Source organism: Astatotilapia calliptera, chromosome 12, assembly GCF_964374335.1.
Source record: "Astatotilapia calliptera chromosome 12, fAstCal68.1, whole genome shotgun sequence".
In the NCBI taxonomy this organism is placed as follows: domain Eukaryota; kingdom Metazoa; phylum Chordata; class Actinopteri; order Cichliformes; family Cichlidae; genus Astatotilapia; species Astatotilapia calliptera.
In genome coordinates, this window is record NC_137433.1 from 15,162,058 (window position 1) to 15,189,897 (window position 27,840).

General features: G+C 42.2%; 1 protein-coding gene across 3 annotated transcripts in view; it reads left to right on the forward strand.

Moving 5' to 3' along the window:
- LOC113033618 (tetratricopeptide repeat protein 28) overlaps positions 1-27,840 on the forward strand; it is a 188,038-nt gene that overhangs the window by 30,307 nt on the left and 129,891 nt on the right. Inside the window, exon 1 of one of the 3 annotated variants that reach the window (XM_026187596.2) lies at positions 25,732-26,998. The exons of the other annotated variants lie outside the window; for them this stretch is intronic. Within the exon in view, the coding sequence (XP_026043381.1) occupies positions 26,972-26,998 (27 nt within the window). The 5' untranslated portion in view covers positions 25,732-26,971. Of the gene's footprint in view, positions 1-25,731; positions 26,999-27,840 lie in introns of those variants that run through there. 3 annotated transcript variants of the gene reach the window in all.

Consider the following 27,840-nt stretch of genomic DNA (forward strand, 5'->3'; position numbering starts at 1 on the left):
ACGACGAGAAAGGTACAGGGAGCCCGAAAGAGCACAGGGCTATTTCCCAGGCCTGCTTATTAAATTTCCAATCATGGCCTGTGGTGCAATGGCATTACCACCATAAAACACCTCTTTGCTATGTAGCCGTCTGGGCAGAAATTGCTATTGCTGTGTGGAAACTTGAGCGTTTCCTTAACATTGATTTCTGTCGAGATGAGAGGGAGGGAAATAGAGTTTAGACTATCATTAAAACAGAAACACGGAGGAATTCCTGTGAACTGCACACATTAGCTCTAGCTTTTTGTAGCCCCTACCACAGGTGCTGAGTGGGCTTTATGAAGCGTTCCCTCTTGTTTCTTTTTGGCTGCTCCTTCTGGCTGCTAGGAGCCGGTCCCTGTTATTGATATGCAGTTGGCCTAATCCATTACTGTGCTGATTGCCAGTGTGATTTCTGTGACACCCTTTCCCAGGCTTGGGTCAATTACAAAACAGGCAGTAAATGTATCAGCTTCAGTGCAATAAGTCAACTGATTACCTTTCTGATAAACTGTAAATCTGCTTATGATTTAGGATCCATGTTGATGACGATGAAAGCGAGATTGAGCTCTTATTTCATAGTCTAACATTAGACTACCTTTATCGTGCGCCCAGCGCTAGTGTCTTGCTGCTTTTTCATCTTATCCCCACTCCCCAGTGATGCTCTCCCTCCCTCTTGCCCCTCCACAATTTTCTCATTAGTGATTAGAGCAGAGTTTCCATTTCCAGGCTATTGACTGTGCCGTTGGAAGCTGAGAGCCCATTACATACGTTGCTCCCACTAATTGTTTCCAGTCATAATGAAGTTCCTCACAGTGGAGGAATGGTAGTTAAGGAGCATTAGGTCATAGACACGGACTGCGCAGAACTTTTAATGCAACATACCTGCTGTTTGGTCACAGCCATTCACCTTCTAATTGTGTATTAATTTACTCAGCATGCTTTCGCTTAGAAAGCCCAGAGCCGATTCGTTTTGCTCTTCACTTACGTATTTATTTGGTGGGCGGACAGAAATCAGTCTACGGCCAGCAGTGAGGTATGTAGTGTCAGTGCAGGTTATCTGTGGAGCACAGGTCCTCGCCGTCGAGGATTAGATCACAGCAGCTCGGCGTGACAGAAGTCCCTTTCTCTTCATTCTTGTTCTCTTAAAGTCAGTCCTGGCTGTTTGTTGCTCTGGGTGGCTCTCCTCTGTCTACAAACAGTACACATTTCATGAATGGCACAACATCCATCCATTCATTTTCACATCACTTATCCTGGATTTGGTTCACATGGATCAGCGGGAGCATAAGAGCAACCAGATATTCTTTTCTGCCATCACCGCCCTCCAGTTCCTCTTGGCGTTCACCCAGTGTACCCTCAGATCTAAGCTGGTGTTTCTTCCCAGTAAATTAAGCTGGGCACATCTTCAAGAAAAGGAGGCCAAGAGGTGGTATTTCTTGGTCCCTGCATGTGATGGATATTGATAAGATTTTTTTTATATGAGTGCCATTATTGATTCTGCTTATAGATCTTCTTTATTGATTCCGGATCAAGAAGGAGGAAAAACGTAGGCCCTCCAGAGATTGTTAGGATCTGCTCAGCTGTTTCATTTTCTTTTTTGGTGTAATTGTTTTGCAATGTGGAACTGTCAGAAAAACAATGCCAGCATTGATGAAAGGAATTAATAAGCCTGGAGGCGTTTACCTCCACTGAAATGGACAGTTTGGTTCCAAATGGAGCTGGTTTGTGATTCCAGTTTCACGTGCCTGCATTTCCTCAACTGACTTATCTCATTGAAAAGGGTTCTTCCAAATCATTGCGCCTTAATGTGAATTGGTAAAGAGACTGGCACTTTCATAGCTTACACACACACACGCGCGCACGCTTTATTCTATGCCTTTAAAGGCTTTTCTATCATGGATGCACTCACCCTTTGATGGATGCCTTGGGGGAAATTCAGGATGCTACGCGGACTGGAGGAGCTGGGGATTGAGCCACTGGCCTTCTGGTAGGTGGACAACCCACTCTATCTCCTGAACCACAGTCATGAGATAATTCTGTTATCAAATGTTCAACTAACACCCATCTAAAATTTTATGTAGCTTTTCATTACAGTCTGCTTTTTTTCAGTGCTGATGCTAAAATGCACCAGTGAGTGTTTGAGCATGAAGTTGGTAAATTAAGAGCTTTACTGCCACAGAGGTGATTCCAGTTCCAGCCTGCGTCATGGTCCACTTACCCTGTGAATTGTGAGCACAACGGGCTCTGAGTTTGCTTCACCTTTTGCCATTGAATTCTAGATCTGAAAACTTTCGTGTGACAGATAACATGCTATTGGCTCAAAAATAGACAGAACTGTGTGGCCACTAGTAAGAAGAGCACAAATGCTGCATTGGGAGTAGTTTTGGTCTGGGAAAGAAACTGCAACACTTCTCCACATGTGTGCTGTCTTTGATATGGAATGAAAAAATACAGCGAACTGCAGAACCTGAAAGCTTTTCTCTGATTTCCAACTTGTTTGAGTCCCAATTAAGAACTGAGTCTTCTTCCAAATGCATTCATCACATAAAAGTAACATCAGCTTGGTCCATTTTCTGCTGATCCACTTGAAGAGAAATGAGCTGGGTTTTTAAAAAAAAAAAGACTAGAAAACTCTCTAAATTTGAATAAAATGATAGTGACATTGCCCTTTTTAAAATTTCTGTTCACATAAAGTAGGCATATATGATCCACGCTAGCCTAAATGCCATGGATTCAGCAGTCTTGGCCTTTTGCTTTGTCTTTCATTAACATAGAAAGTCCTTCTGAATAGATGCTCTGTCCCATGACTTGATGAGATGTGGTCTTTGTTATTGAAAGCATAGGTAAAATCCGATGCTGTATTCGGAGCCAAAATGACACAAAATAAATACTTCCCAAGCTGTGTCACTTTATCCAGAGTGCAGGCCAAGAAGAAAATTGCTTTGTTCCTGACACTACTGGCGTGAATCATCTTGCCTTATGCCAGCACTGAAAGGGAGCCCAGTGACTACTCATACATTTAATTCTCTGACTTTCTGTATATTCGGCCATGCACGAGAACATCACGCTCAGCCGCTCGGATCACGAGGCCGCACGTTGTTCAAACACAGAGTCACAGCATGCCAAGGGATGACAGGCTGTGTGAAATGGAGAGTGATGACACCAGTACAAAACAGGGGTCTGGTTGAGATGACCCTTAAACATGGCAGAATACTCTCGGCTCCAGTCAAGTGTTTAAAAAAGCTTTTTCTCCTCGATCTCAGGCTGCTGGCTCACCTACACGCTGCTCACTCTCTTACCCGCCTCATAAATATACCGTCGATGCTTCTCTCCGTGTCACATCTTTCTCTCGCCACAAAAGACACGTAATGTGACTTCTGGGCAGTAACATCACTCATCGTATTATGATGTAAGGACCTCATAATTTTATGGTACATACATCAGAAAATAGCGTGTTATTGTAAAGCCTTGCTTGGATCCAGGGTAGGAGCACATACACAGCTGGAGTCTGCTTAGCAGAATCGGTGCTTCACTGAACCCCCCGAATGATAAAATGCAGTATTTTGTCTTAGAAATGGTCAGTATCTTATTCTTATTCACCTTGCACTTTCCCCTACGCTTTTACCTCCTTTTCCCGCCTCTTACGCACAGCCTAATACATTTCTGTAGGAAAAATGAACTGGAGCTTGCAACCCGGCTAAAGTAAATAACCGAGCGCATGAATTATTGATGAAGTGCGGGACCTTTTTTTTCCTGGAAGCCCATCTTGAAGTTTTTAACTTAAAGCTCTCAGTTGCAGGATTCCTATCTGCATGCATATAAACCTGCACGTGTGCATGGTTTTTACTATTCAAAATGATGCAGATTTCTGGGATTTGGCTCCGTCTAATTCGAATCTGCTCTTGAGTTTAGGTCACACGGGCCAGTTTCACACACTTCGACTTAAACTCTGCTGTGTTTTTGCCCACTGGTAGCACAATGGGCGGCGTTTTCTGTGAGAGCCCACACGGTGTTTGCTCTAATATGTGCATGTACACAAACACAGTGGAATAGCTTCCTGATAGTCATTTGACATTTTCCCATTGATCTACAGGTGGTGACCATTCAGCAGTGAGCTAGTGAAGACCGCTTACAAGTAAACATGTGGGTTTCAAAGAAATTGTCTGTGTAAATGATTCATTGTAAGCGGAAGAACGCAAATTCAGGGTCTCGAGGATATACAAAAAGCATTTTGGTGAGTAACTCTGAATGTAAACAGGCACTTTGTTTATTTACAACAAACTCTAAAGCGCACCTGACCTGAGAACTAAAATGAGGACCTGATGATCTGACTTCCCTTTAAGCAACAACATTCACACAGTTTTTTAGAGAATAAATCTTGTAGCACAATATATTTCATTAAGATTCTTTTAAAGGGCATTAGCATTAAAATATTTTAAAGTAAAGTGCTCAGATGCCGTAGTGATGCGCTGCAGCTGGACGCTGGAAAGCAGCACAGTAAAATTCATTTGCACGCTCTTATAAATCATGTTTGAAGTTTTCTGTTACTATGATTGCTTCTTTTGTGTTATGCCATAGTGAATGCATCTATGACAGAGGACTGTGTACTTTGACACAGTATTATGTCTGTGAAGGTTCTCAGTCATCCAGGTCATCGTAGTCCCCCCGCTGAGGGACAAAGGGGGTCAGGGGGTCCTTTTGTCCCTCTGCGGGGGGATACTCCCACTAGGTTTAAATCTGGGACTCCCCACCATTTGACCTTAGAACTGAAGAAGCTTCTCGGATGAGAGGTGAAACGTCTTCAAGCAACTTAAAGAAGTCCAGACGCTTTTCTTTGCTTTCACACAGTATATATACTGTATGGAAGTCATACTGAGACCACATCATTTTGTGTGATTTGTTTGGCTGTTTTAGAAGGTTGCAAATGTTTAAAAACTGATTTTTTGAATGGCTGGCAATTTTCAATTCAATTTAATTTATATAGTGACAAATCACAACAACAGTCACCTCAGGGCGCTTTATATTGTAAGGAAAAGTCCCTACAATAATACAGAGAAAACCCCAACACTCAGGTGACCCCCTACAAGCAAGCACTTAGCGATAGTGGGAAGGAAAAACTCCTTTTAACTGGAAGAAACCACCGGCAGAACCAAGCTTAGGGAGGGGCAGCCCTGTGCTGTGAGCAGGAATAACGGGACGGACAAAAAATATGATGTGGACGAGAGGCAGTGATAATAACTCCTGATTGGTGTTTAAACACATGGGGAGCTGAAAGAGGTGAGCAGTGCTAATTTTGACAGCAAATTTAGATTCAGTTTTAGTCACAATTTAAGCATCTAAATTCTTTTAGATTTTGTGTAGTGTCAGCTTATTAAAATATCAAAAGATAATTGTAGACTAAATCTAAAGTTGATTGAGTTGACTAAAAGATAAAGTGTAAACGTTTGTCATGCTTTTACCGGTAAAGAGTTTCTCCACGCTGTTAACAAAACATCTTATTTCCTTGACATCAAATGCGAGATGTCTCCATATGTCTCGTCTTCTCTTGGAGCATGGAAGCCAGTTGTACTGTTTCCCAAATAAAAGCTGTGCTGTGCAGATCGAATGTGTAAACTTACTGTAAAAGGAAACTACTTCTTACTGGCTCATCACTTGGTCCCACCTTTCCAAACCACCTAATTAACTCTGATTGGGTTTCATTTCCTCAGACTATTCTCATCTTGTTTTTATTAATTGACAAAAGTATCATTACATTTTGTCAGAGTTATTTTTTCCTTGTGCGTTAGTTTTTATGTAGTTATCATCTTGTTTTTGTTGTTGTCAAAATGGTGATAAAAATTTAAATTGAAATTAATACTGGAGGTGAGTGAAGGAGAAACAAGTGCATCGTGGGAAGGGAAAGCTTTAAGTCTATTCTTAAAAGTAGTTGTCATCCTCCCAAACCCAAGCTTCTCCCCAAGAAGAGGCAGCTTTCCTGTAAGTTGAGGATTTGCTGTGAAGATATTTATCCTAAAGTAACACGAGGGAAAACTGGTTGGAGACTGTGGCACCACCAAAATTACTGCAATCATATGTAGTGAGCTCGAAGTGGTTGCCTCAAAGACGGAGACCAAGTCTGCGACCACTCGCAATCAGCTGCCAAGTAACAGCGATAATATGGCAAAAAGATGGAGTCTGTCTACTATCACTTTATAATTGAAGGAGGTCAAGTTTTCAATTACACACAATCTTTTCATGATAATATATGAATAACTGTGATAAATGTGCAATCAAAAAATCTGTTGTTGTCTGCATGCACAAATAAATTCACATTAATGACTTACAGTCAGCATCCCACCCATTCAGAAATTCCTCAACGGTGAATAATGTAACTACAAAATGCCGTAGTTCCCCACCGTTCATTCAGGAATATAAGCAGAATCCAACCAGTTGGTAAACAGTTGAGTTGAGTCCCCTATTGCAAGTAAACCCGGTGCAGTCACTGACACAAAGTCAGAGGGATAGCAACGTGTTGGCAATCGGTCTGGGTTTCTAAATTACTTTTGGAGAAAAAATAAATAAATCACAAAGCAACCACTAATTTTTCCCTCGTTGCAAGGAGGTTTTTCTCTCTAATGTGACTGTACAATAATAGCTGATATCTTGTAGCAGAATGCTCCTAAAGATTTCTTCCATGGTATCTTGTATTGTATCCTAAACCTATGTCTTGTTTTCCTGGAAGCACATGCACGCAGGAGTAGATGGCAACATGCTGAGCAGGATGATCAAAAAGCTGATGCAAACAAGGAATTTAATTTAGAGCCACTGAGAGAAGTGTACAGTACAGCTATTCTCTGCGGCTCATATCAGCATGGGCAATTTTGCTCACTTGATGATGCAATGTGAAAATCGTTTCAGCAATAGCTTTACACTCCAGCGTATGTGGCGAGAAGATCACGAGGACCTTTTTCTTACAGTTACACGCCACTTGGTGCTTGGATTAACCTCTTTCCTTAAGTTGTGACCGTACAACGATACAGGAATATTATTATTTTTAAGTAATCCTGCAAACATTTATACATTTATTATTCTTTAAAATTCCTTTTGTGCAGCTTGAACTTTTAGAAATTCAGACTTTGTGTTCAGTCATATGGAATCTCCGAGGAAACGTCCCAGTTATTACAGGCGAATTAATCAAGCGTTATCTGCAGAATAAAACTAATGACTGAACATTCACGCTGATGTTTGTCACAATACAGAATGACATTTCTCTGCATTGGTGCCATTCATATTCTTAATTGAATTTCATTACTCTGCCAATAAAGCACTTCACACTAACACAATCTGACCTCATCTGAAATTCATTATCTGCACCGTAAACATTTTTAGTTATTTATTTATTTTTGCATATATATTACACTCCTTTGCATCAAACGGTGCGCTGCCTATCTCAAGTCCTTTTAGCATTTTTCTTCATTTGCATCTGCCTCATATTTGTTTTAGCCTGAGAGACTGTTGACGTGGGGTAATGCAGCGCACGGAGACAGACGTCTCGCACGCCTGCCGGCCCCTCCGTATCCATCCGTCTGTCATGTTAACGACTTTAAATGCCGGCGCTTTGCATCTCTCTCACAGAGGGTAAAGTGTCATGCGGTGCCCCTGTGGTGCTGCCGCCCTAGAGCGATGTGGCACCAGAAAGTCTGCTTAATTATTTATGATATCAGTGAATTAAATAATAACTGTGCTTTGGATTTTCTTTTCTTTTTTTTTTACTATCCAACGCTGTGATTTTGAGTGGTCAGTGATGTAATATATCGGCCTCTTTGCCCCTGAGTCTTTTGCTACAGCAATTTGATAAGTCATTAAACTGTATTACGCTGATGAATTATTCACATTTCCCTTTTATTCTTTCAGTTCCACTGTGCTGTACTCTGCATCCGCTCTGTGCACCTCATCTGTGGCTTTCTTTTATTTCCTCCTCTATCTCAAAGTCTCCCAATTGTTTTTGGCTTCCTGGAACTGGATGCAAGGATGTTGGGGTGTTTGCAGCCAGCCTCACCCTCAGCCTTTTTTCCCCACCCTCTTTCACTTGTTCATTTCACACCGATTCTCACCTTCCTCCCCTTTTCCACTTATTGTTAAGCCGGTGAATGACTTGGCTACCTTATCCACCCCCCTGTTCCTTTACCAGCTGGTTTAAAAATAAACATGGTGGCGGTTTGGCAGTGGCGCTCTGTTCTAGTGTGTTGTAGGTAGGGTTGCACTGCCTGCTGCTCCAGATGCTCAAAATTACGCAGTCCACACTGCAGCCCCTTCGCTCGCTCAGGCTGCTTGCAGCTGCCACTGAAAGGCTGGGATTTCACAGACGCTCAGTCGGCGTTTCTTCACGGGCACCATGCACGAAATTACGCTACATTACTGCAGTTTCAGCACCCCAGAATCTTGCTCAGCGCGCTCTTTAAAAGACTATTCTTGACACATTTGAATAAGATAATGAATGAAGCAAATGTTGGAACACAGATGGGGTTTTTTAATGTGTCATCGGCTCATGAATGCGGTCCAATTACTAAAAAGATGAGATGTAAAGGATGTGTCGCTTTTCTCCCTCACTGTGACATTTGCTCGCACATGTAGTCCTTGCTTCTGGTCCAGTGAGAGCTTCACTGAGGGAGTCATATGAGCCCAGCACAACAATTAATCCTGCCACTCATCAGGAAGTTGCTTGAAAATAGCAGTGGTTTATAGTGGAATTATGCTCTGCACTAATTAGAGGGTTAGCACTGACAGCGTCAAGGAGAAATGGTGAACTGGAGCAATATCATGTGACAGAGTCTGCTAATGCCGTCTTTTAAACACTGAGGAGAAGCAGACTCTGTCAATATTCCTCTGCCTCATTCATACTTTTTTTTTTTTTTAACAAATCTCTTTTTCCCCCCCGTTTGCCTTGCTCCATCCTTTTCTCCTCCACCCTTTCTTTTCTTGTCACCCAGCCAGCCCTCTGGCTGTGCGCGCCTCACAGTTGCCATGGTAATGATATAGTTTCTCATCTCTGTAATGTGATGTCTTATTAGCTTTCATTGGGGCGTGTGTCACTATTTTATTTCACGCGCCATTTGGTGAGCTTCGGTCTCCTGTTTGGAGAAAAAACCTCGTGGCTCAGAGGTGAGCAGTGAGCGTACTGACAGCACGGCGTGAACGTGGCAGTGTACGCGTGTCGGGGGTCCCGACGTTGAGGAAGGGGACAAGATTGAGTGATGCACAGCAAAGGAGATATATAGGGTAACGCCTGCAGTAGCTGCACTACATTTTCTCCTCTGCATTAACCTGCAGAAAAGATGCAAACGTGAATAGTGATATCAATTACACAGCGAAAGGCATGTTTGTCCCAGGGTAGCTCAGCCTCTCTCTCTCTGTGCTCTGTGAGGCTGGTACATCAGGGAGGGGGTTTCAGCTGCTACCCAGCAGGAGGCACTGTGTGTGTGTGCTTTCCACCATCCGCTGAAAAAGCACTTTATTTGTACTACAGTGCCTACTACACAGTATCTCCATCTGTCTTGCAAGGGTTTTGTTGCTGGGTTAGCTGACGGGCAGCACTGATCGCGGTGATCTTGTGTTAAAACCACCACGGCTGTAGCTGCACTACATTCATTTGCACAGTATGCCTCCTTGATAATCAATTCCTCTATTTGCATTGTGTTGGCTTTGGAGACTGTGTCCTTTTGAGGTGCAATTACACCTTATGTTTTTCCTCCTTTGTGTGCGTTTTGAAGCAATGCTTTGAATGTCTGTGGGAAAGGGGCTTCGATCAATAATCAGTCAATATCAGCCCAGATGCTACTGTCAAACACATCGATAAGGTTTCTCCAGTGGTGGTTTTCATCTCTCAGTATGTATTAACTGCCTCATGTTAGCCCGCAGGGCTTTTAAAAAATGACCCTCCTGCTTCATCTGCCCTGTCTTTGCAGATGTCCGTACACGGCTTCTGTTGAGAAGTGACAGCCAGGGCTGTGCGACTGTGACTATTGAACTGGCTATTGGGGTAGTAATTGCACATTGGCTCTCTTAATTTGCACAGGATTGCTGCAGCTGAATGAAGATGTTCAGTTCCTCACTATTTCCAATTTGAGAGTACTCTATATTTCAGTGGGTGGGGGGGTGTTAAATGATTTTCGGCAGCCAGGATGACGTCTGTGTTTTGTACTCGAAATCTGCCTATTTTGTGGTGGAGGTGCTAGAGCTGGCATACCATCATGATTGTTTTTGTTGCAAGACAGAACATTTTGGATGGACAATGAGAGCATCATAAAGAGCCATTTAATTTGGTGTGCAACATAACAATCGAGAGATTTCTTTAAGTTCTCGCGCATTCTCTGATTGACCGTTTGCCTCTTCAGTTTGTCAAACATTAGACCAAACTCACAAAGTCACAGGAGCATGCACAAGTATGTTTTTACCTTTTGAACTTTGTGGGGCAGCCTAACAACCACGCCATGAGGTTTAATTTACACAGTCTCCACCCACCAAACTGTGCTGAAATACTCCTTTGAAGTTGCCTTGTAGTAGCTCCTAATAATGCTCTTAGAAACCTTCTTTTGGCTCTGATGATGAGGAGGAGGTAGGTGACAAAAAAATACTAAATCACATCTTCTGATATTGGTGAAAAGATCCTAAACATTCGTTGTGTAAATTAAGTGTATGTAGAGCTAGGACTAAGCCAAAACTTGGGAAGTCATGTTTGGGTGTCTCCTCTTAGGGTGCATTTTCTTTAAAAATGTATCCTCGATAGGCTCGTAGAGGAGGGATGGTGTGCTTTGGATGGCATCTGTTGTCTTTCCTTCTCCTCTGGGCGCCATGCCAGGCATGCGTTTGTCAGATGGCAGTGCTGGTAAGATGGAGGCTTCTAATATATCTTGACGGGTTCGCGCTGCACTCTCCTTGACTGGGTCATTTGTAGTATTTTCAGACCTTGGCACATTATAATTTGTATCTACATTTGTCAAATCAACATGCTGTTCATTTATTAGTCTTACAGAAGGAAGCAAGTCTGTTTAAAAACTGAATTAACGTCCTACACATAATGGACCTGAAGTTTATGGCTGATTTAGGTTTAGCCAGCAAATCAATCTAAGAAATCTTAATTTACCTTGCAGAAAATAGACAGTGATGGCTTTATTGGCTGACTTTGAGACACTCTTTCCAGGACAAAGAAATGTTAAGTCTTTGTTATAAAGTAGCAACTTGACATCATCTTTTGCATTTTCTAGTTTTGTTACAGCACAGTCGGTCAACTGTTGGCAGGGTCCTGCTTTACATAAAATCCAAAGTCTGCATGGGATAAAAAACTTCTGACAAAGTAATTTGTGCGCAAAAATGCTTTTCGTTTATTCCATTTCACCTCTAGGGTTTTGCACATACTCTAACTTATTTATGTTAGTTTCACTGATTCCAGGACTCAGTATGTGCCAATAAAACATTAAAAGGCAGTCTCTTTTAATATTTTGCATGCACGTTGCTCCTCTCACACAGCATGGAGAAGGGTGATGATGTAAGGAATGAATGTGCTGCGGGAAATAGTTTGAAACTCAACATCCTAAAAAATATTAAAGATAAATATTTGCCTGTGTCTTTGAGGAATCAGTTAAAAATACTACCAATGCAATAACACTAGTCATGAAACGGTATTGTTCACGCAATATCTGGATCTGTCTGTCTGCCTGTCTGTGTTTTCATGCAGACTCGTTTCAGGCTGCAAGAGTTAATTATACGTTGTTTAAAAATGTGAAATTTGGAGGTGTCCACTCTTCAGCTCACTTCTCTGCTTGAGACAAGCAGATTTAGGTCAGTGAGATTTGGGGTTGGCAGAGCGACTGGAGAGCTTGTTCTGGACTGTCAGAGCTGCCCTGTATACCATCTGGATGGCTTGATAGTGCTGCAAAGCCAGTGATCCTCTTTTGAGGAGGATCTGCATAAAAAGATGCCTCCAGTGCAACTCTACCTCTGGTGTATCCAAACCAAACTTCACACATAATGGTACATACAGTGTATCCACCTTTGCGCGGGAGTATAACCTGGCATAACGGCTCCCAGGTGTCCAACAGTCACGACTCTGTGAATGTGTTAATCATCCGCTCTGAGCACCAGAAAGTATTTTTTTTCTCCTTTAAACAGCTCTGAACATTCTTACTGCCTTCAGCCCCCTGTGTCAGTGCTGTCATGTCCGGGATGTCAAGACGATTTCCACAAAGTCGTTCAGGCAGTCACAACTTTCATGCTCAGAAGCAGCCCTTTATGCCTCAGTAGCAGCTAATCGCTACAGCGAGATGAAGACCGAACACTTAACACTGAAAGCTTTTACAGCCAGGATTCACTTGTCAGATTTGAGAGGTGTAAGGTGCGAGTTTGCATTCTCAGATATCAGTGTGTGCGCGCGTGTGACAGACAGCTTGAATGTCGGTGTGAAAGCATCGGCTTCCCCACCTTTCTGCCTCTATTCAGCTCGCATTTCTCTCCGGTTCAGAGGGTTTCTGATAGAGCCAACTTAACAGAAATGCCTGAATGGCGAATGCGGCTGATGAGAAAATCCCCTTTTCTTTATTCCTAAATCCACTTCTTGTGGAGCGCCGTTTACTGTAGTAATCGTGCCTCAAGCACCACTTCTTCACAGCCTGTTGTGGAGCACTCTTCCTAAGTGGGAGGTGAAAATGAACATTTCTGTAGCACCAGTTATCATACCTTTGATTTTTATCCCTGAGTGTTAATAAATTTCGTGTCAACTTTAATGAGCACATAATCCACTGATAATACAGACTAATTTAGTGTGTATTTTGAGTGTGTAATGAAGCCCAGACAGAGATTTATACACTGTTGTGCAGTTGGTAGCTTTATCAAGGCAGTGTGGTTGATAATACTTAAATCGATTAGTAGATCTAAGTGGTGTCCAGAAAGGTCCTAAAACCTTTTTACAACTTGAAAAATCTTAGTTGTTTTATAATTGTGCCTGTTATTGTGCAATTGTTCTTACTATATTTGGCACACATGTAATTTACAAAGTATGAGATTGTACTTGTTTGCTCTGTTGCGTGATGTCATTTTGCTTATCTCCACATGGACCACACACCGTGTGGAGTGAGTGTGATGAAAGACAATGGGTGATTGATGCACACAGAGCATCCACACATCTGTTGTGCTCTTCGGGGGGAGTTTTGAGGGATGCCCAGCCCATTTGAGAGGTGCTGGAGTGTGGGAAGATGCAGTTGGGACTCTCAAAACACAGCTTTTCCCAACATTACATCATCTCCTGGTCTTTTTCTTCAACCACATCCAACGGTTCTCATGCTAGGCCTACTTAGCTGGGAAGGGCAGAAGTCTACTGGGCTTTTGGCAGGACTGAAACACGGTCTTCTAGTATTCATGTTTTCTGGCACCTGTAAACCCTAAGACTGACCCAAAATGGAAGTTGTTGTTATATTTCAAACACTGCAGTTATTTAAAGCTGTTTGCTGGACAGAAGTGCTGCTCCAGATGTTTAAACAGGAATATACAGGCATAAAGGCCTTTTGATTTCAATTTAAAAAATTGTACAGAAACAATGCTATTACTTCACAGCATGGATGTTAGAATTAAACATTGTGGCTGTAAAAAGGGATCACAAAATTCTTCTCAATTCACTTTTATTTATATAGCACCAAATCACAACAACAGTTGCCTCAAGGGTCTTTGTATTATAAGGTAATTGTGGTAAACCACAACAATCAAACGACAGTGGGAAGGAAAAACTCCCTTTTAACAGGAAAAACCCTCTGGTAGAACCAAACTCAGGGAGGGGCAGCCATCTGGCACGACTGGTTGGTGGTGAGGGGGACAGGACAAAGCAGCAGGTCTTCACTGTGTTTGAACCACTCTGTTGGATGGTTTAACAGGATCCAAAATCTGAGCCCCTTTAAAGCCCCTGTGCTTTAAAGAAGAGGCTTATATTGTTTGGTTTGAAGGAATCCAGAAGCCACATTTCTTAAAGATCAGTTCAGGCTGCCACAGGTACAGTGATATTGTGTCTTTGGGGCCAATGCATTTGTGATTTAGTGAATAATAGTGTGATTATTGATTCTATACATACATATCTGTATGTATATATGCAAAAACATACTGTACAGTGTGTTAGATACGTTGAAAAGAAAAGTTTTAGCATTTGACTCTAAAGACTCTACTTGACTCTACAAAACCGTGGCCAGCTGTTATAAATAGTCTGCTTGATAGAAACAGTGGAGTGAAATCCGCTCTGCTGGACGCACAATGTAGTGACATCGTTTCTAAATTATGCTCTATAAGAAAAAAATTTGGTATTAGTGCACATCGGCTAACACGCACAGTCCTGTGAAATAACTTCTCACAGGGCTTTACCATGCAGTCCTGGGAGAACTAAGTACACCCTATGTCATGTAGTTTGTAGCACCAGCTATAGCTTCAATAACTTCACATTTGACTTTATCAGTGTCTCACGTCATTGTTGAGGAATTTTGGCGCACTCTTTGCAACATTGCTTCGGTTTTGCAAGCATTTGTTTATCCACAGCTCTCTTAAGGTCTCAACACAGCATTTCAATCAGGTTGAGATCTGAACTTTAAGTGGGCCGCTGCAACACCTCAATTCTTTCGTGTTTTAGTCTGTTGTTGATTTGCTCCTGTGTTTGGGATCTGAAAGGTTGACCTGCTCAGACTCCTTGCAATCAAAAGCTAAAACACACTCAAGCTCTGAGCCACCTTTCTTTTTTTTTCTTTTTTTTTGTAGATGCAAAGAGGTCGTTGCCCTGTTTGTATTTGTGTGACTGAGCAAAAAAGGCCTCTGAATTAAGAGATAGTTTTGACAAGCTAAGTGTGTTGGCTCAGCTAGCAGTATCTCAGGATCAGGGTGCATGAGAGGGGCCCTCTTGTTTACAGTATTTCCAGAGTATTTTTATTTCTTTAATAAATTATTTAGTGTCTCTGTGTCGATACAATATTGCCTCCCAAAATATCACTGTGTTCTTTTTGGAGAGAAAAGGTTTTCTCCTTCCAAACAACTTATGCTTGTTTCTAATCGTACTGTTGTGAAATTCAACATTTAACATGCTAAAATGCTCCAGAAAACATCAAAACTTCTGCTTTTATAGAGGTGATCACACTCACTGACGATCAGTTAATAAAATGCATGTGACTAGCAGCACCTGGCAGCTACTTATCCTGTTAATCAGTATGAAAACAGTAATTGTGTGCTTAGTTTTTGCAGCACTGCACAGAGTCCTGATAAAACTCCTTTTTCACAAGACTTACATGCTGATATTGATATATCTGTACAGGTCAGTACTGATCCATTATATCTGTTTCCTGGTCAGAGATTGTGGCTCTAGTGTTACGACTGGGCAACACAGCTTACACACTAGCTTGTTCCAAGCACACTGAACCAATGGTTTACCTCTCTTGTGTCCATTCATCCTCCCATTTTCCATCAAGTTTATCCCAGAGTGTGAAGTACTACTGTTCTGTCAGCACTGCTGCCATCTCCAAATTCTGTACAAGGTGTCCTTTGGCAGCTGGGCCTTGACACATTGTTATATGCCAAGAGATAACTAGCCACCATCAGGCGGGCGGAGAGGAGGTGGTGGAGTGAGTCAGGAGAGTGTCAGCCAGGGAACTGTGGTTTGGAAACTGTTCAAAACATTCTGAACTTTGTTTTGCTGTGTTTACATTTGCTGATTTGTGTATTTTTCTCTCATACCCCTCTTTTGTTTTACTTTCATGGTTAGGTTCAGTGGGTGTGGTAAAGTCGCCTTTTAGATAATTTTGTGTTTCAGTTTTGGTCACTAAAGACTATTTGCTTACAGTTAGGATTGACTGTGGTTTGAAATAGAACATTGAACCTGAAAATGATGTTTACTTAGAGTTGTGTAAATGTCATGCATCACTCCTTTGCAATCATCCATAAGTGCAAATTTTGAAACATTATTTAAATTTGCGTTTGCTTAGGATTAGACTTAGCGTTGAAAAGGTAAACCTCTTAATAACGTTTTGCCTTTTACAATCCGGTGAGTTAAACATGATCTAAGTGTGATGTAAGGGGTTCTTTACAAACATCCATTAGCAACAAGCTGGAAATGACAGGCCAAAGGTCACCTTGTGTTTAATTTGGAGACGCCAGCAGCTTTGATAAAATGGTTGATGCACTGAGAGTGACAAAGGGCTGGTTTATAACCACCATTTAACTCTACCACTCTGAGTAGCTCTTTATCATGAGTCATGTCCAGGCTCATGAAATGATTGAATTCAACTAAGAATAAATCCAGAAAATGAGCCTTTTTCACTAGAAGCATCATCATAACAGCATCGTAATATTGGATTATTACAACACAGATTTTGATCTGGCAAAAACAGGCCTCTGTTTTTCCAGTGCGTTTCAGCCGGTAGCTGGACGGTGATAGAGATGTTGTGATGTGATGAATGCTAAATCGAGTCAGATGAAGTGATGAGTCACAGAGGAGTGTGTCAGCGCTGAGGCTAACTGAAGGCTGCATCTGTATCTGGCCAAGCTGTGTACTGAAAGGGTGGGGGTGGGGAGGTAGTGCGAAGTGCAGGGTGCGAGTGGTGATGGATGAGGACTGAGCAAGGGAAGGACGAGGCATGAAATAGAATGAGGATGAAGGACAGAGAAGTCCTGGCCGGGCCACGGAGGGGGAAGAAGAGTGCGAGACAGAGATGGAGAGACTGAGAGTCAAGAAAGAATGAGGGTCAGAGAAAGAGAGTAACCTACTCTCAAAACTGCTGATGTTTGCACTGCTTGCTCTCTGCTGCACGGTGGATTCTCACTTAAATTTGCATTCACTTACACTGTATCAGGTGAGTGTATCAGCGGTGTGTTCTTTGCAAAGGCAAAGCCTTTACCTTTAAAACTTTTAACTTTTTAAAATCTGCCCAATTAGATTAGCGAGAGTATTAAAGCAGATGGCACTTTTATGCATTCAGATACAGATTTGTTTGCATTGTTGAACCTCCAGTGGATTTAAAACCATTCTTTTTTTTTAAAGCCTGTTATTTGTTGCACAGATTACACCAGAGGACATCCTGCACATCAAGCCTATTTATTTACATCACCGTCATCAGGCTAAGAAACATGTTTAACTTATCAACCTGCCCCAAATTGAAATATTTTTGTCTGCCTAAGGCTTTCCGACACTAAGCAGGTGAACTGCAGAGCTGGGATTCAAAATAAAGAGTCTGATATCGTGCTGGGATGGAAAAGCTCAGCGGGGCGTGTGATTCACCATTTTTCCCCCCGCATCTTACATCAAGAAATAAAGTGCAATCATATTCTTTACAGCGTCACGGTAATATGAATGTAAATATTTCACAGGTTTCATACTTGAGTGGAAACCTTTCTTCTGTGCGTTATCAACCGCAGTTCTAATGACCTTCCAAATAACCATCTATCCCGGACGTCCCGCTGTGGATCTACGAATCACTGCTGAATTGTGGGTGAAATGTAGCTTTCCTTCCGGCTGTGAGCTGTCGTGATCTGTTTGAGAAACGCGAGATTGTATTCATGCGTGCACGCATGCTTACATGCTGTACTCTCTCTCCTACACACACGCGCGCCCACACACACACACACACACACACACACACACACACACACACACACACACATACAGTGTGGAAACACAGACAGGCGGATTCATCAGTCACTGAGCCTCACAGAGGGTGGTCGCTTAAAGGAAGGAGTGTCCTCTCTGTCTTACGGTTCCTCTCTTACTTTAGCTCTCAACAATTAGTTTATCTGTCACATCCCGTCCCTCCTCAGTTTTAATCCACTGCTCTCGCTCTTCTGGGCTACTTTAGCGCGTCCTGACCTTATTTAAGGTTGTGTTTGTTTCTTCGGCTGACCAGTCGGGGAGAGGGATCGGATGTTAGCAGGCTAGCCAGATGGCTGGGACTGGAGCAGACCCACTGGCCAAACTGGTAGCTGTGGTAGCAGACAGCAGCTCTGTGGGGAGCAGTTTCAGCACCACTGCTACTCCTGGCCCAAAAATGCTAATTAGCCATCTTTTGACAGGTGTATGGACAGTCCTGGGTTTTGTGTTACAGCCTTAGAGTTGACTTAGAGTCATTTTGTCCCAGGTGTATTTTTCCCGGGACTCTTTTCTTGCAGACTCTTAGCTGACAGGAGCTTGAGCTGGAGTGGGATGAAGATGATTGGAGTAGAAAAGTCAAACAGAAGACAAGGAGGATTGACAGCAGGGGAGGAAGCTGATGGGGGTGAGAGGCAGCATGTGTGAAGAGTCTGATAGGAATGGACTGGAGCATTTCTGTCCTTGGAGTGGAGTCAAACCCCCCCTGCGACTTCCCTATTCCGCTAGATCAGTTACCGAGCCGCTACATGATGCGTATCAATAGCACCAGGTTGCCGTACTTCTCTCAAAGCGTTTGCCGTACCTTGCCCGAGGATATCCTGTTAGCCACCTGTTAATAAAGGATGTCGAATCATAAAAGTGCGCTTTACATAACCCTCGTCTCAAAGGAAGCAGAGAGCACAGCTGTTTGACTCAGCCACACTCGAAAAACATCGCCTGCATGCAAATGAAGTCATCTTGCTGATGCATTAGAGCACTGCCTGCTATCTGAGTGGTCAGGGTGAAGGAAGACAACTAATCAGGGCAACAACAGCGCTACTTTCCTGTATCTGAGCTCTCTATATTTCAACCCGTAAGTCAGGTGTTGAGATGAAAAAGAGGCCCGCCTGTGCTACATGGCTAATTTAAAGGATTATCACCTGTTCTACCAAGACACATTAATCCTAATCCGACTTTAACCCCTTTCATCTCAAGTCAGAGTGATTAAGGAGTAGACTGGCCTAATCTCTTCACAGCAGTGATCACGAGCTACGTGCACTCGATGGGACAGGAAGCGTCACGCTAAAGCATCTACTGTACTCAACACCCCAACTGTGTTTCTACCGATTGCCACTCTGCATACGTAAGGACTTTTTACTGAGTCCACTGTATTATTTTTAAATCTCCTCGCTTCAAAAGAGTTCATTCTCAACTGATGTGCTCTCGCAGGATTAGATTAGTGAGGGCAGGAAGAGCTGTCATTGGCATAATAGGCCTTAAGTATGAAGGTATTATGGTATAATTATTGAGGGAAAAATACTTTGTTAAAACAAATCACAGTCTCTTGTCTGGCTTTCATGAATTTGCCTTTAACAACTTTGAGTAACCAAACCCAGGATTTTATAAGTAGTCAAATATTTGCACAGTTAGTTTCAATTAATTGTAGTCTGCTCAAGAGATCATCAGTCATAAATTGTAGCTTTAATGCTTTAATGTGCATGGTATGATTACCAGACTGTGGTATGACTTTGTGTGTGTGTGCATGTGTAGGAGTGTGACGGTAACACATGGATACATTCGATATGAGAGAGAAAGGAAAAAGAGACTGGGAAATTTTAGATGGATTTGGTGTGGTAGTGATGGTGGGAAGAAAGGTAATTGAAAAAGAGAGGCATACTTTTGGTTTTGGGGCTTTTCTAAATGAGGGAGTAGAGATGGGTGGGTCCGGCCACAGCATGGTTTCGTGTGTTTTTATGTGTGTGTATATCTGTATTCGTGGAAGCAGATAGACACAAACACATTCGAATGCATTGTCCTGTTCCATCTCTAAGTTTAGTGTATAGACTGAGGGGGACCACACAGGATCTCGGTCTCATGCGTTGGAGTGTGTGGCAACACTGTTATTATTGATCCCGCCACAGACGTCAAACCCCAGTGCTTATTTAACTGCCGGTCTGATTGAAACAATATGCTGGAGCCCGTTTCATCCGTGTCCAAGACCACTGAATTATTAAACACATCTCCAAAGCAAAGGTCTCTCTCTTTGCATAAAGTCGGAACAGAAATGCACTGCCGAGGGACTTCGGGGGATAAACAAGCCCTTCTTCATTAGTGTGATTGGAAGACGGAAAAGGAAGATGAGAAAATTAGTAGATGGGACTTAAGGAGAATAAAAAGATTATAATTGTGTGTCTTTATCACACATTAAGACTGTGAGGAATCGCTGATTAAACTCTAGAATGTTTCAAAAAGAAAAAGAGCTTTTAATTGTATAATCACATGCTGTGTAGACTACAGATAAGAGTGTTTATGTTTCCTTTGTGGAAATAACATGGGCTTTTGGGTACATCAGGACATGGTTAAAACACCCCAGAGGCCTCTGTTAAATTATTTATGAATAGATGCATGGATGTTCTACGTTGGAGAGATGTTTTATGGCTTCAACTCACAAGTTGCAAATTAACTGCAATACGCACACTGGCTGACACATTTGACTCGTGATTATAACTCAAACCACAGATTTCTTTCTCTTTTTCTTTCACCGTTTTATTGTTTAGCACTGATACTCGTTTTTACTTCTTACTCATTGGCAGGTTTATCAAGACATGTCACAGTTTCAAGCACATGAGCCAAAAATGGAATGAGATTTGTGGACCTGAACTTTCAAAAAAATGCAAAGTGTTGCTAAGCTTATGGTAGAAGAAATGGGTTTTGCCATCATGTTAGCGGTAAAACCTAAATTACATTGGTAGCTGATGTCTCGATGCACGCTCAATCATCCAGGTAAGTAAATCCCAAAAGGTTGATTCTGTTCATCTGGACGTAGAGATTTCAGTAGGAGAAACATTTCGTCATTCACCCAAAGTGACTTCTTCAGTCTCAGCTGATTGCAGGTTTCCCCAACCTCACAGCCCATTTTTCATTCAGTGGTATAACTTCAGTTATTGTGCAAATGTACTGTTTATAGGGCTGGGGAAACCTGCAATCAGCTGAGACTGAAGAAGTCACTTTGGGTGAATGACGAAATGTTTCTCCCACTGAAATTTCTACGTCCAGATGAACAGAATCAACCTTTTGGGATTATTGGCTGATATTAGCTATAGCGGGTAAAATAAGTACTGAACATCTAACCAATTTCTAAATATATTTCTAAAGGTGCTATTGACATGAAATTCTCACCAGATGTCGATAACAACCCATCCAATTCAAACATGCAAAGAAATCAAACTATAGAAACACAACAATCAGGTGATTGGAGCACAGTGTGAACAAGTAATCTAATGTCAATTAACACATCTTCTCTTTATGTTTTATGTGCAGCTTGTGTATCAGAATATCGGATTTTTGCATCACCAATCATTGGTATCTGTATCAGTGTTACAAATAATGTATCAGTTAGACAAAAAACATGTTGTTTGATAAATGGGATCATAATCTGAACATATAACCTGCTTGGTTAGCACACATAATGATAAAAACTGTAGTGTTAATGTGCCGGGGTTAGTTAAATAAAGATAACAGTGTCTCTTTGTTGTGTTTTATTTTGCTCTGTGTCTTTGTCACTGAACTGGAACAAGTGATGTTCTTATATGTTTTTGTAGGATGACAGTTATATGTGTCTCTGTGATACATATATGCTCTCTTCTTATACTGGAAAATATCTTTAAGTCTAAGAAGGTGAAGCACGTTCCCACTCAGACAAACTGGTAATTGCATTTGCTATAATGATGCAGCTGCCAACACAAGGATTCAGCCTAGTTTTCTCGCACTGGTGAGCAAATATTTTCCCTGTTCCTCACTGTAGTCTGACTTCATGTAAATTGGTTCTTCTACAAAGACTCAGTGGTGTTGGTCGGGATGTGACACGAAGACCCAGCAAACAAATAAGATTTGGGATGGTTTTCAGGGTCTGTGACATCAGCCTTAGCTTGGGGGCACATTGGGTGGTCAATGCATGTGACCTTCTCATAGCGGGGGCTCCATAACCCCCATCCATCCCTATTAGAGGACACTTATCAGGGACAGCAGCCAGAGTGACACACTCCCAGCTGGGCTTCCCTGGAGAAAATACTGTGAAGCGCAGGGATAAATCCCCACAGTGCACTGAGGTGTGTTTCTGTGTATGCGTGCATGTATATATCTATACGTGTGTGTGTGTGTGTGTGTGTGTGGTTGTGTGTATGAGTTGCTCTCTGCAGATAGGACCCTGTGACTCTGAGATATGCACAGGCTCATTAATTAGAAGCTCTCATTATCCCCCCTCAGGCTCCAGACACTTAATCAACACCAAGCTCAAACTAAGACACATGCATGCACGCACTCTCACACACACACATGAACAGCCATCTCACAGAGTCCACAGCAGGCTCCATTCTGACACAACATCATCTAAGAATACAGCTGTGTAAAAGAGGTGAATGAGTAAATGCTGATGAGGGTTATTTGTTTTCAGTGATGTATGGCACAGCAGAGTGGTGGGTGTCATTGCTGTTTAACACTTTTATTGTTCTAATGTTGTTAAGCATTTCAAAACAGATTCATCCGTCTGCCATGTCGCGCAGTGGAAGCAATCCGTCAAATAGCGTAAATTATATTCTTATGTTTTAAATTTCGATGCTGGAACAAATGAGCTTTCAAGACTTTTTGCTTTATGAATCTCGAATGCCTGCGAGGTTTACCAAATGTCTGTTCTGCCGTTTTCCAACATGAAGCGTTGACACTTTATAGCTACCGAACAGTGCGGTGACTGCCATGTTTGTACTGTTACGTTAACCTGTAAATATAATCTGTACAGGGGATGTTAGACATTACACATCCTTGTGTTTGTGTGTGTGTTAGTGTGTGTACTTTACTGGTTTAAAACCTCAGCCCCTAAAATTAAAAGGATGCTGTTTTTTCAGAGAGGGGACGGACGGTGCTCAGCGACACTCTGATGTTGGGACTTCAGAGTGAGTGCTGGGATAAATTACACTCAGACATTTGGAAGAGCTTTTGGATGACTATTCTTCAGTCGTGTGTTAAATACCTTTTCAGTTCTCCTTCTATTCAGTCGCAAAGTGCGACAGACAGGTTGCCAGCTCTAATAATACTTTTGGGTGGAGCCTCAGAGAGTGTGTTTAAGCAGTTCAGATTTATGATGGGATGATTCTTCCTCCACCCAGTTATGAAGTTGCGGAAGAGCGTTCTTCCAGCTATGAAGTATAAGGCATCTAGCAAATAAGACGGGGAATGCTGTGAGCTCAGCTCAGTAGAATGACTTACATGTACAGTTAATAGTCACATTTCACTTTTAAGAAATAGTTTTAAATGCACCTGTGCAAGCTGAGGTCAGTTTGGGACATAAAGCGTCTGAACAAGGCTGCCTGGGTGTTGATTGCACCCGATCGGGCTATGTCAGATCTGAACCAAGAGTTTGACCAAATAAAATGTGTGGCTTGTGGAAAGGTTTAGCAGCTATGAGGCATTTTACTAGAAACATTTTATGATTAAGTGATGCAATGACATCCCTGAAGTGGCGCCTCTCTAAACATTTTGCCTTCGCAATCCTCAGTGACGACATTGGCCCACAGCGTTGTATCACAGCAGTGCAAACGTCTGTAGTAGTAGAGCGACAGACCTTTGCGCCTTACTTGAATTCGTTTTATTGTAATGCAGTTGTCCAACGCCAGCAGACGAGCCTAACTCACCAACCCTCTGAACAAAACATACAGCGGAGACATTTTTGAGGGCGTTATTGGCAAGAACAAGAAAAGGAAGCGCAAACTTTTAAACAGCTCCAAGTTGTGGAAAATGAAAGAGGGGGGAGAGTTGGGTGGCGGGGGTTGGTTGTTTCCCTCTGAAGGCTGGAGTCTGATTTCCTGTGCGGCTGTGATTGGGAAAGCAGAGGCACGCACAGGGAGCCTGCTTCTGTATGGAGATGCCAGATGACAGGCTGTTGCTGAACAGCGCGCTGAGCTGGCCTTTGATTGGTCATCAAAAACGCCTTTTATGAAACAATCTCCTGTGTAAACCTGCTTTAGAAAGTGGGGCTTTAATGTGTGAGCGTGCGTGTGTGGATGAAAGAGAGCACAAGTGTAAATAGTATCTTATTCGTGTGGTGTGCTGCACAGACCCAACAGGAGTCATTTGTGGCCATGGGAATACAAGCTAGGGAAAAATATAGACGCTGTATAATACAGGCACACATAACTCCCACCTCTCTTGACTACAAATGTGTGCTTTGATCACAGTGCCAGCTGCGGATGCGGATGCAGTGACAGTGTTTATGTTCATCCGAGTGTTTCACGGACTCATTTTGCGCAGCAGGAGTTTGTCCATCGGGCCATATGTCAGCTTCGCCCCTCCTCCTGCTGCCTTTTGTTATCTTGGTGACCCCTAGGTGCACTGCGGACCCAGCTGACCCTGAAGACTCACTAGTTTATTGACAAACTCACAGCTCCATAGAGTCAATTACCTAAACCAATTTAAATCACAAGCCTACTGGTTAAACTGGTTTCACCTGCACTTCAATATTGACCATTTCTTTAATCCAGCTTTCCCCTTATTTGAGCTCATTTCTGAAAATAGAGAGAGGGGCTTTTATTGTTACTCACTTAGTGCTCAATCATGTATCTGGTGATGAGTAGTCTATGTTTTTGCTGCAGGAGCTGGGTTCAGCATCATTAGTTATGTTTTTCTGATGACAGCGGTGGTGCACTGATTGAAAAATTCTGGGTATTTCTGATGTTTATTTTTAAGGTTTTTTTGTTGTTCCTCTTTTATTATCAGGCAACAAAAGCAATATTCATTATAAATGAATACCGGAACTGTTGTAAAGGTTTTGAGCCCCTCATGACACTATTGTTGAAAGAGCACTTTTAATCATAGAATTTTATAAAACTGAATCACAGATTAGAAGATTAGAAACGGGTAAAAGGCCAGTGGCAGAACGAGACACTGATAATTCAACTCATCGCCTGCTGATAGTCATTCTTCTTCAGTGTGTCTCTGACGGTGATTCCAGTGTGTTGTTTGTTATCATTTCCTCTGTTCTTAATTTAAAAGAAGCAGGTATTTTTAAACCATGCTCACCAATAATATTTTGCAATGTCAGATCCCTGATGTGCAGTAACATATTGCACAGTTTATTGCATGTGACAGTTCCTCTCAGCAGGAAGAAACACGTAAAGTGTATAGAAACAGGGCTCTAGCTGTCTCCAGTGTCCAAGGCTCTCTGTCCTTTGTAAACTGTACCCTTTATGTGTGAATTCAGTCTCTTCTTGCCATGAAAATATTCAAAATAATCAAGGACAGTAGCTTCTATTGAGAATGATCAAGGTAGCAAGCTCATGCAGCAGCACTGTGCAGTGTTATTTGAATTTTTTGAGCTTATTCACACCCGTTTATACTGTGATGACCTGCTAACAGATTCACTTCTTTGTGTGAGGTTGGACACTTAAATTTTTTAGCGGCCTAAGGTCAACAGCCATCCCTCTTTATGTGGGGGTGCACAGCATTACCAGTCCAATTATCCCACATATTTAAACACTATCCAACATTTTGAATGTCTGTTGTTTACAAAAGTGAACGCAGCGTCACAGAAAATGTGAGAGAGAAAGCGATGGATGCATCGCTGCTGCGAGCAAAGATGATTACCAGACAGATGAGCAGCTGAAAAAAACGGTCCACAGTAAAGGGAATACACCAATGTGCAAAGGCTATCGCAAAAGACTACAAAACAAACTTTAGCTTCTATTTATGTATCTAAGAATTTGTAAAATTGGATTCATATAAAAAGTAGTGGCTGATGCCAAACATTTAAGTTTGTTTTTGATGTCAGATACACCCACCTCTTGGCTTTGGTAAAGTATCCCAGATTCATTTATTTTGTAGGGACGTGGTCACGCTATAGGAGATTTTCGGAGAAAAATAATCACATATTCTTTAGATTCATACTGAACTGAACAGCTTTAATCATCTTCTCTGTGACTATTGTTTGTTGGAGTGTGAGGTCTATACCAACAACTTAAACGGACACAAGGACATTTCCTGAAAATCACAAAACCCTGTCTTGTTGGGCTGCCACAGCAATTGGCACGTGGTTAGAGAGACTGCTCGAGGATTTAGGATCTAGGGATGTGTCCTTGAGCGACGCACCAATCCACAGCCCGCCTCCTGTCTGGGTGGCAGCACCATCTAAGTGCGTAAATGTAAAGCGTACTTTTTGGCAAGTCTTTGAACGGCGGCGCTATGACCCTGCTACCTTACGACCGCTCAGCTCCACTGCTACAAGTCTCTAAACTGTGAGGCTGGAGGAGCGCAGGGAAGGAAGTCATCAGAAAGCTGTAGTCCAGTTTTTCTTTTCTTTTTTTCTTTTTTTGCTGTTGCGTGAACCAGGATATCCTTCCAGCTGCAGAAATTCCAGGGATTTTTTTTGGTGCTTGAACCCCCCTTCTCATAAAAGTAATCCTTGCCTGTCGCGCCGTCTCCACCGACCTCTGTGTGACTATTTCTCTACGAATACTTCCAAAAAGTGTGTTTCGGCCGCTGGAAAATGGGATTTGACCACTTGTGATGAGTGTTTTTGCATTTTGGTAGTCATTTCGCTTCCCTGTGGTCTGCTCCGCATCGACTAGGACAGATTGGACACAGTTTATTCGCACCGCGCTGGACTAAAATTTGTAACCTAATTATAGGGAAGACTTCTCCTTCTTTTTCTTCTTTTAAATAAAAAACTTTAAGAATAAATCTTCCTGAAACAAGATCCCGATTGGTCCCGGTGGCGCTGATCTTGCGTGCCGAGTGAAGAGGGACCGGGTTCATTACGGACTCCTACTTTGGATTTACGCACAGGAACCTTTCACGCAAACAGTGTCAGTTGACACAATGTGTCTCTGATTTATCCTCCGAGCTTCAGTTGTGGATTTAACCGTTGTGTGATTTCTGTTGACTGTGCTGTCTACCCCGAAATTGCCGCAAAGCTGAGACTCGCACACCATCATGCATAGCTCCTTGGAGAAAATCTGCTGCAAAATCGAGGGAAGTCGAGAGGCAGCATGACTTGCGCTCTGGATTTCTTTGAATCTACATTCCTTTCTCATATAATATCTTAATGCTGTTCCATTTTGATTTACAAATATGATGAAATGGCAGCCCCGGAAGAAGGTGAGTGTTTCTGAGATATTTTGATGATAACGTTTCTCTAGTAGATCACAAGTTGGGCAGAGGGGCTCGGCCACAGACTGCCGCTCTGCCTGTTCGCTTACTACAAATGATCGGCTACACCTATAGTAGTAATCACATTAACGTTGTGCACTAAACTATATTAAACTGTAGCCAAAGCAGAGTTTATAAGGACGAGCAAGTTTCTGTTCCGTTACACTTCGATCTTTATGGATATTTTCTGCCACAGAAAATCCGTTTTAATGATTCCGAGTACAGTAATCACATGTTAATTATAACATGTAATTTAATTTCACATTACTAGTGCACATGCCAGGGAATAAAATGTGTTATGCACTGACGAAGAACATGTTAACCCACATACTGCTGTCGTGTATGCCCCGTACCTCTTTACAACATCCGACAGCCCTGCGTTCCTGATCTGGACTAATCAAGACATCAGTGATTAATGCGTTGGGCAGTGAACCTCGGGAGTTGTGGGAATATAAATCGCCCAATCAAGTGTCAAAATGAAAAATAATCTCGTCAGGTTTAAAAGTGGGTGGAAAAAGAGAGGAAACGTTCTGCTAAAAGTTTCAGAATAAACCAGCACCACTTCTTTAATGCCTCTTTTAGCATTTTATTTTCTCTTTAGGATTACTAAAACATGTGTCCAGGTTTCTTGTTTCCATGATCAGATATACATTTACTCTCAAGGTTGTATTGTTATTGCTTTCTATCACTGCTCAGTTTTCATAGCCGTGGGGTATTACAGCATGGAAAATATCTGAAAATCATCTGGGGTCTGTAAAGAAAAAAAGGGAGAAAAAAAGGAAAAAAAAATA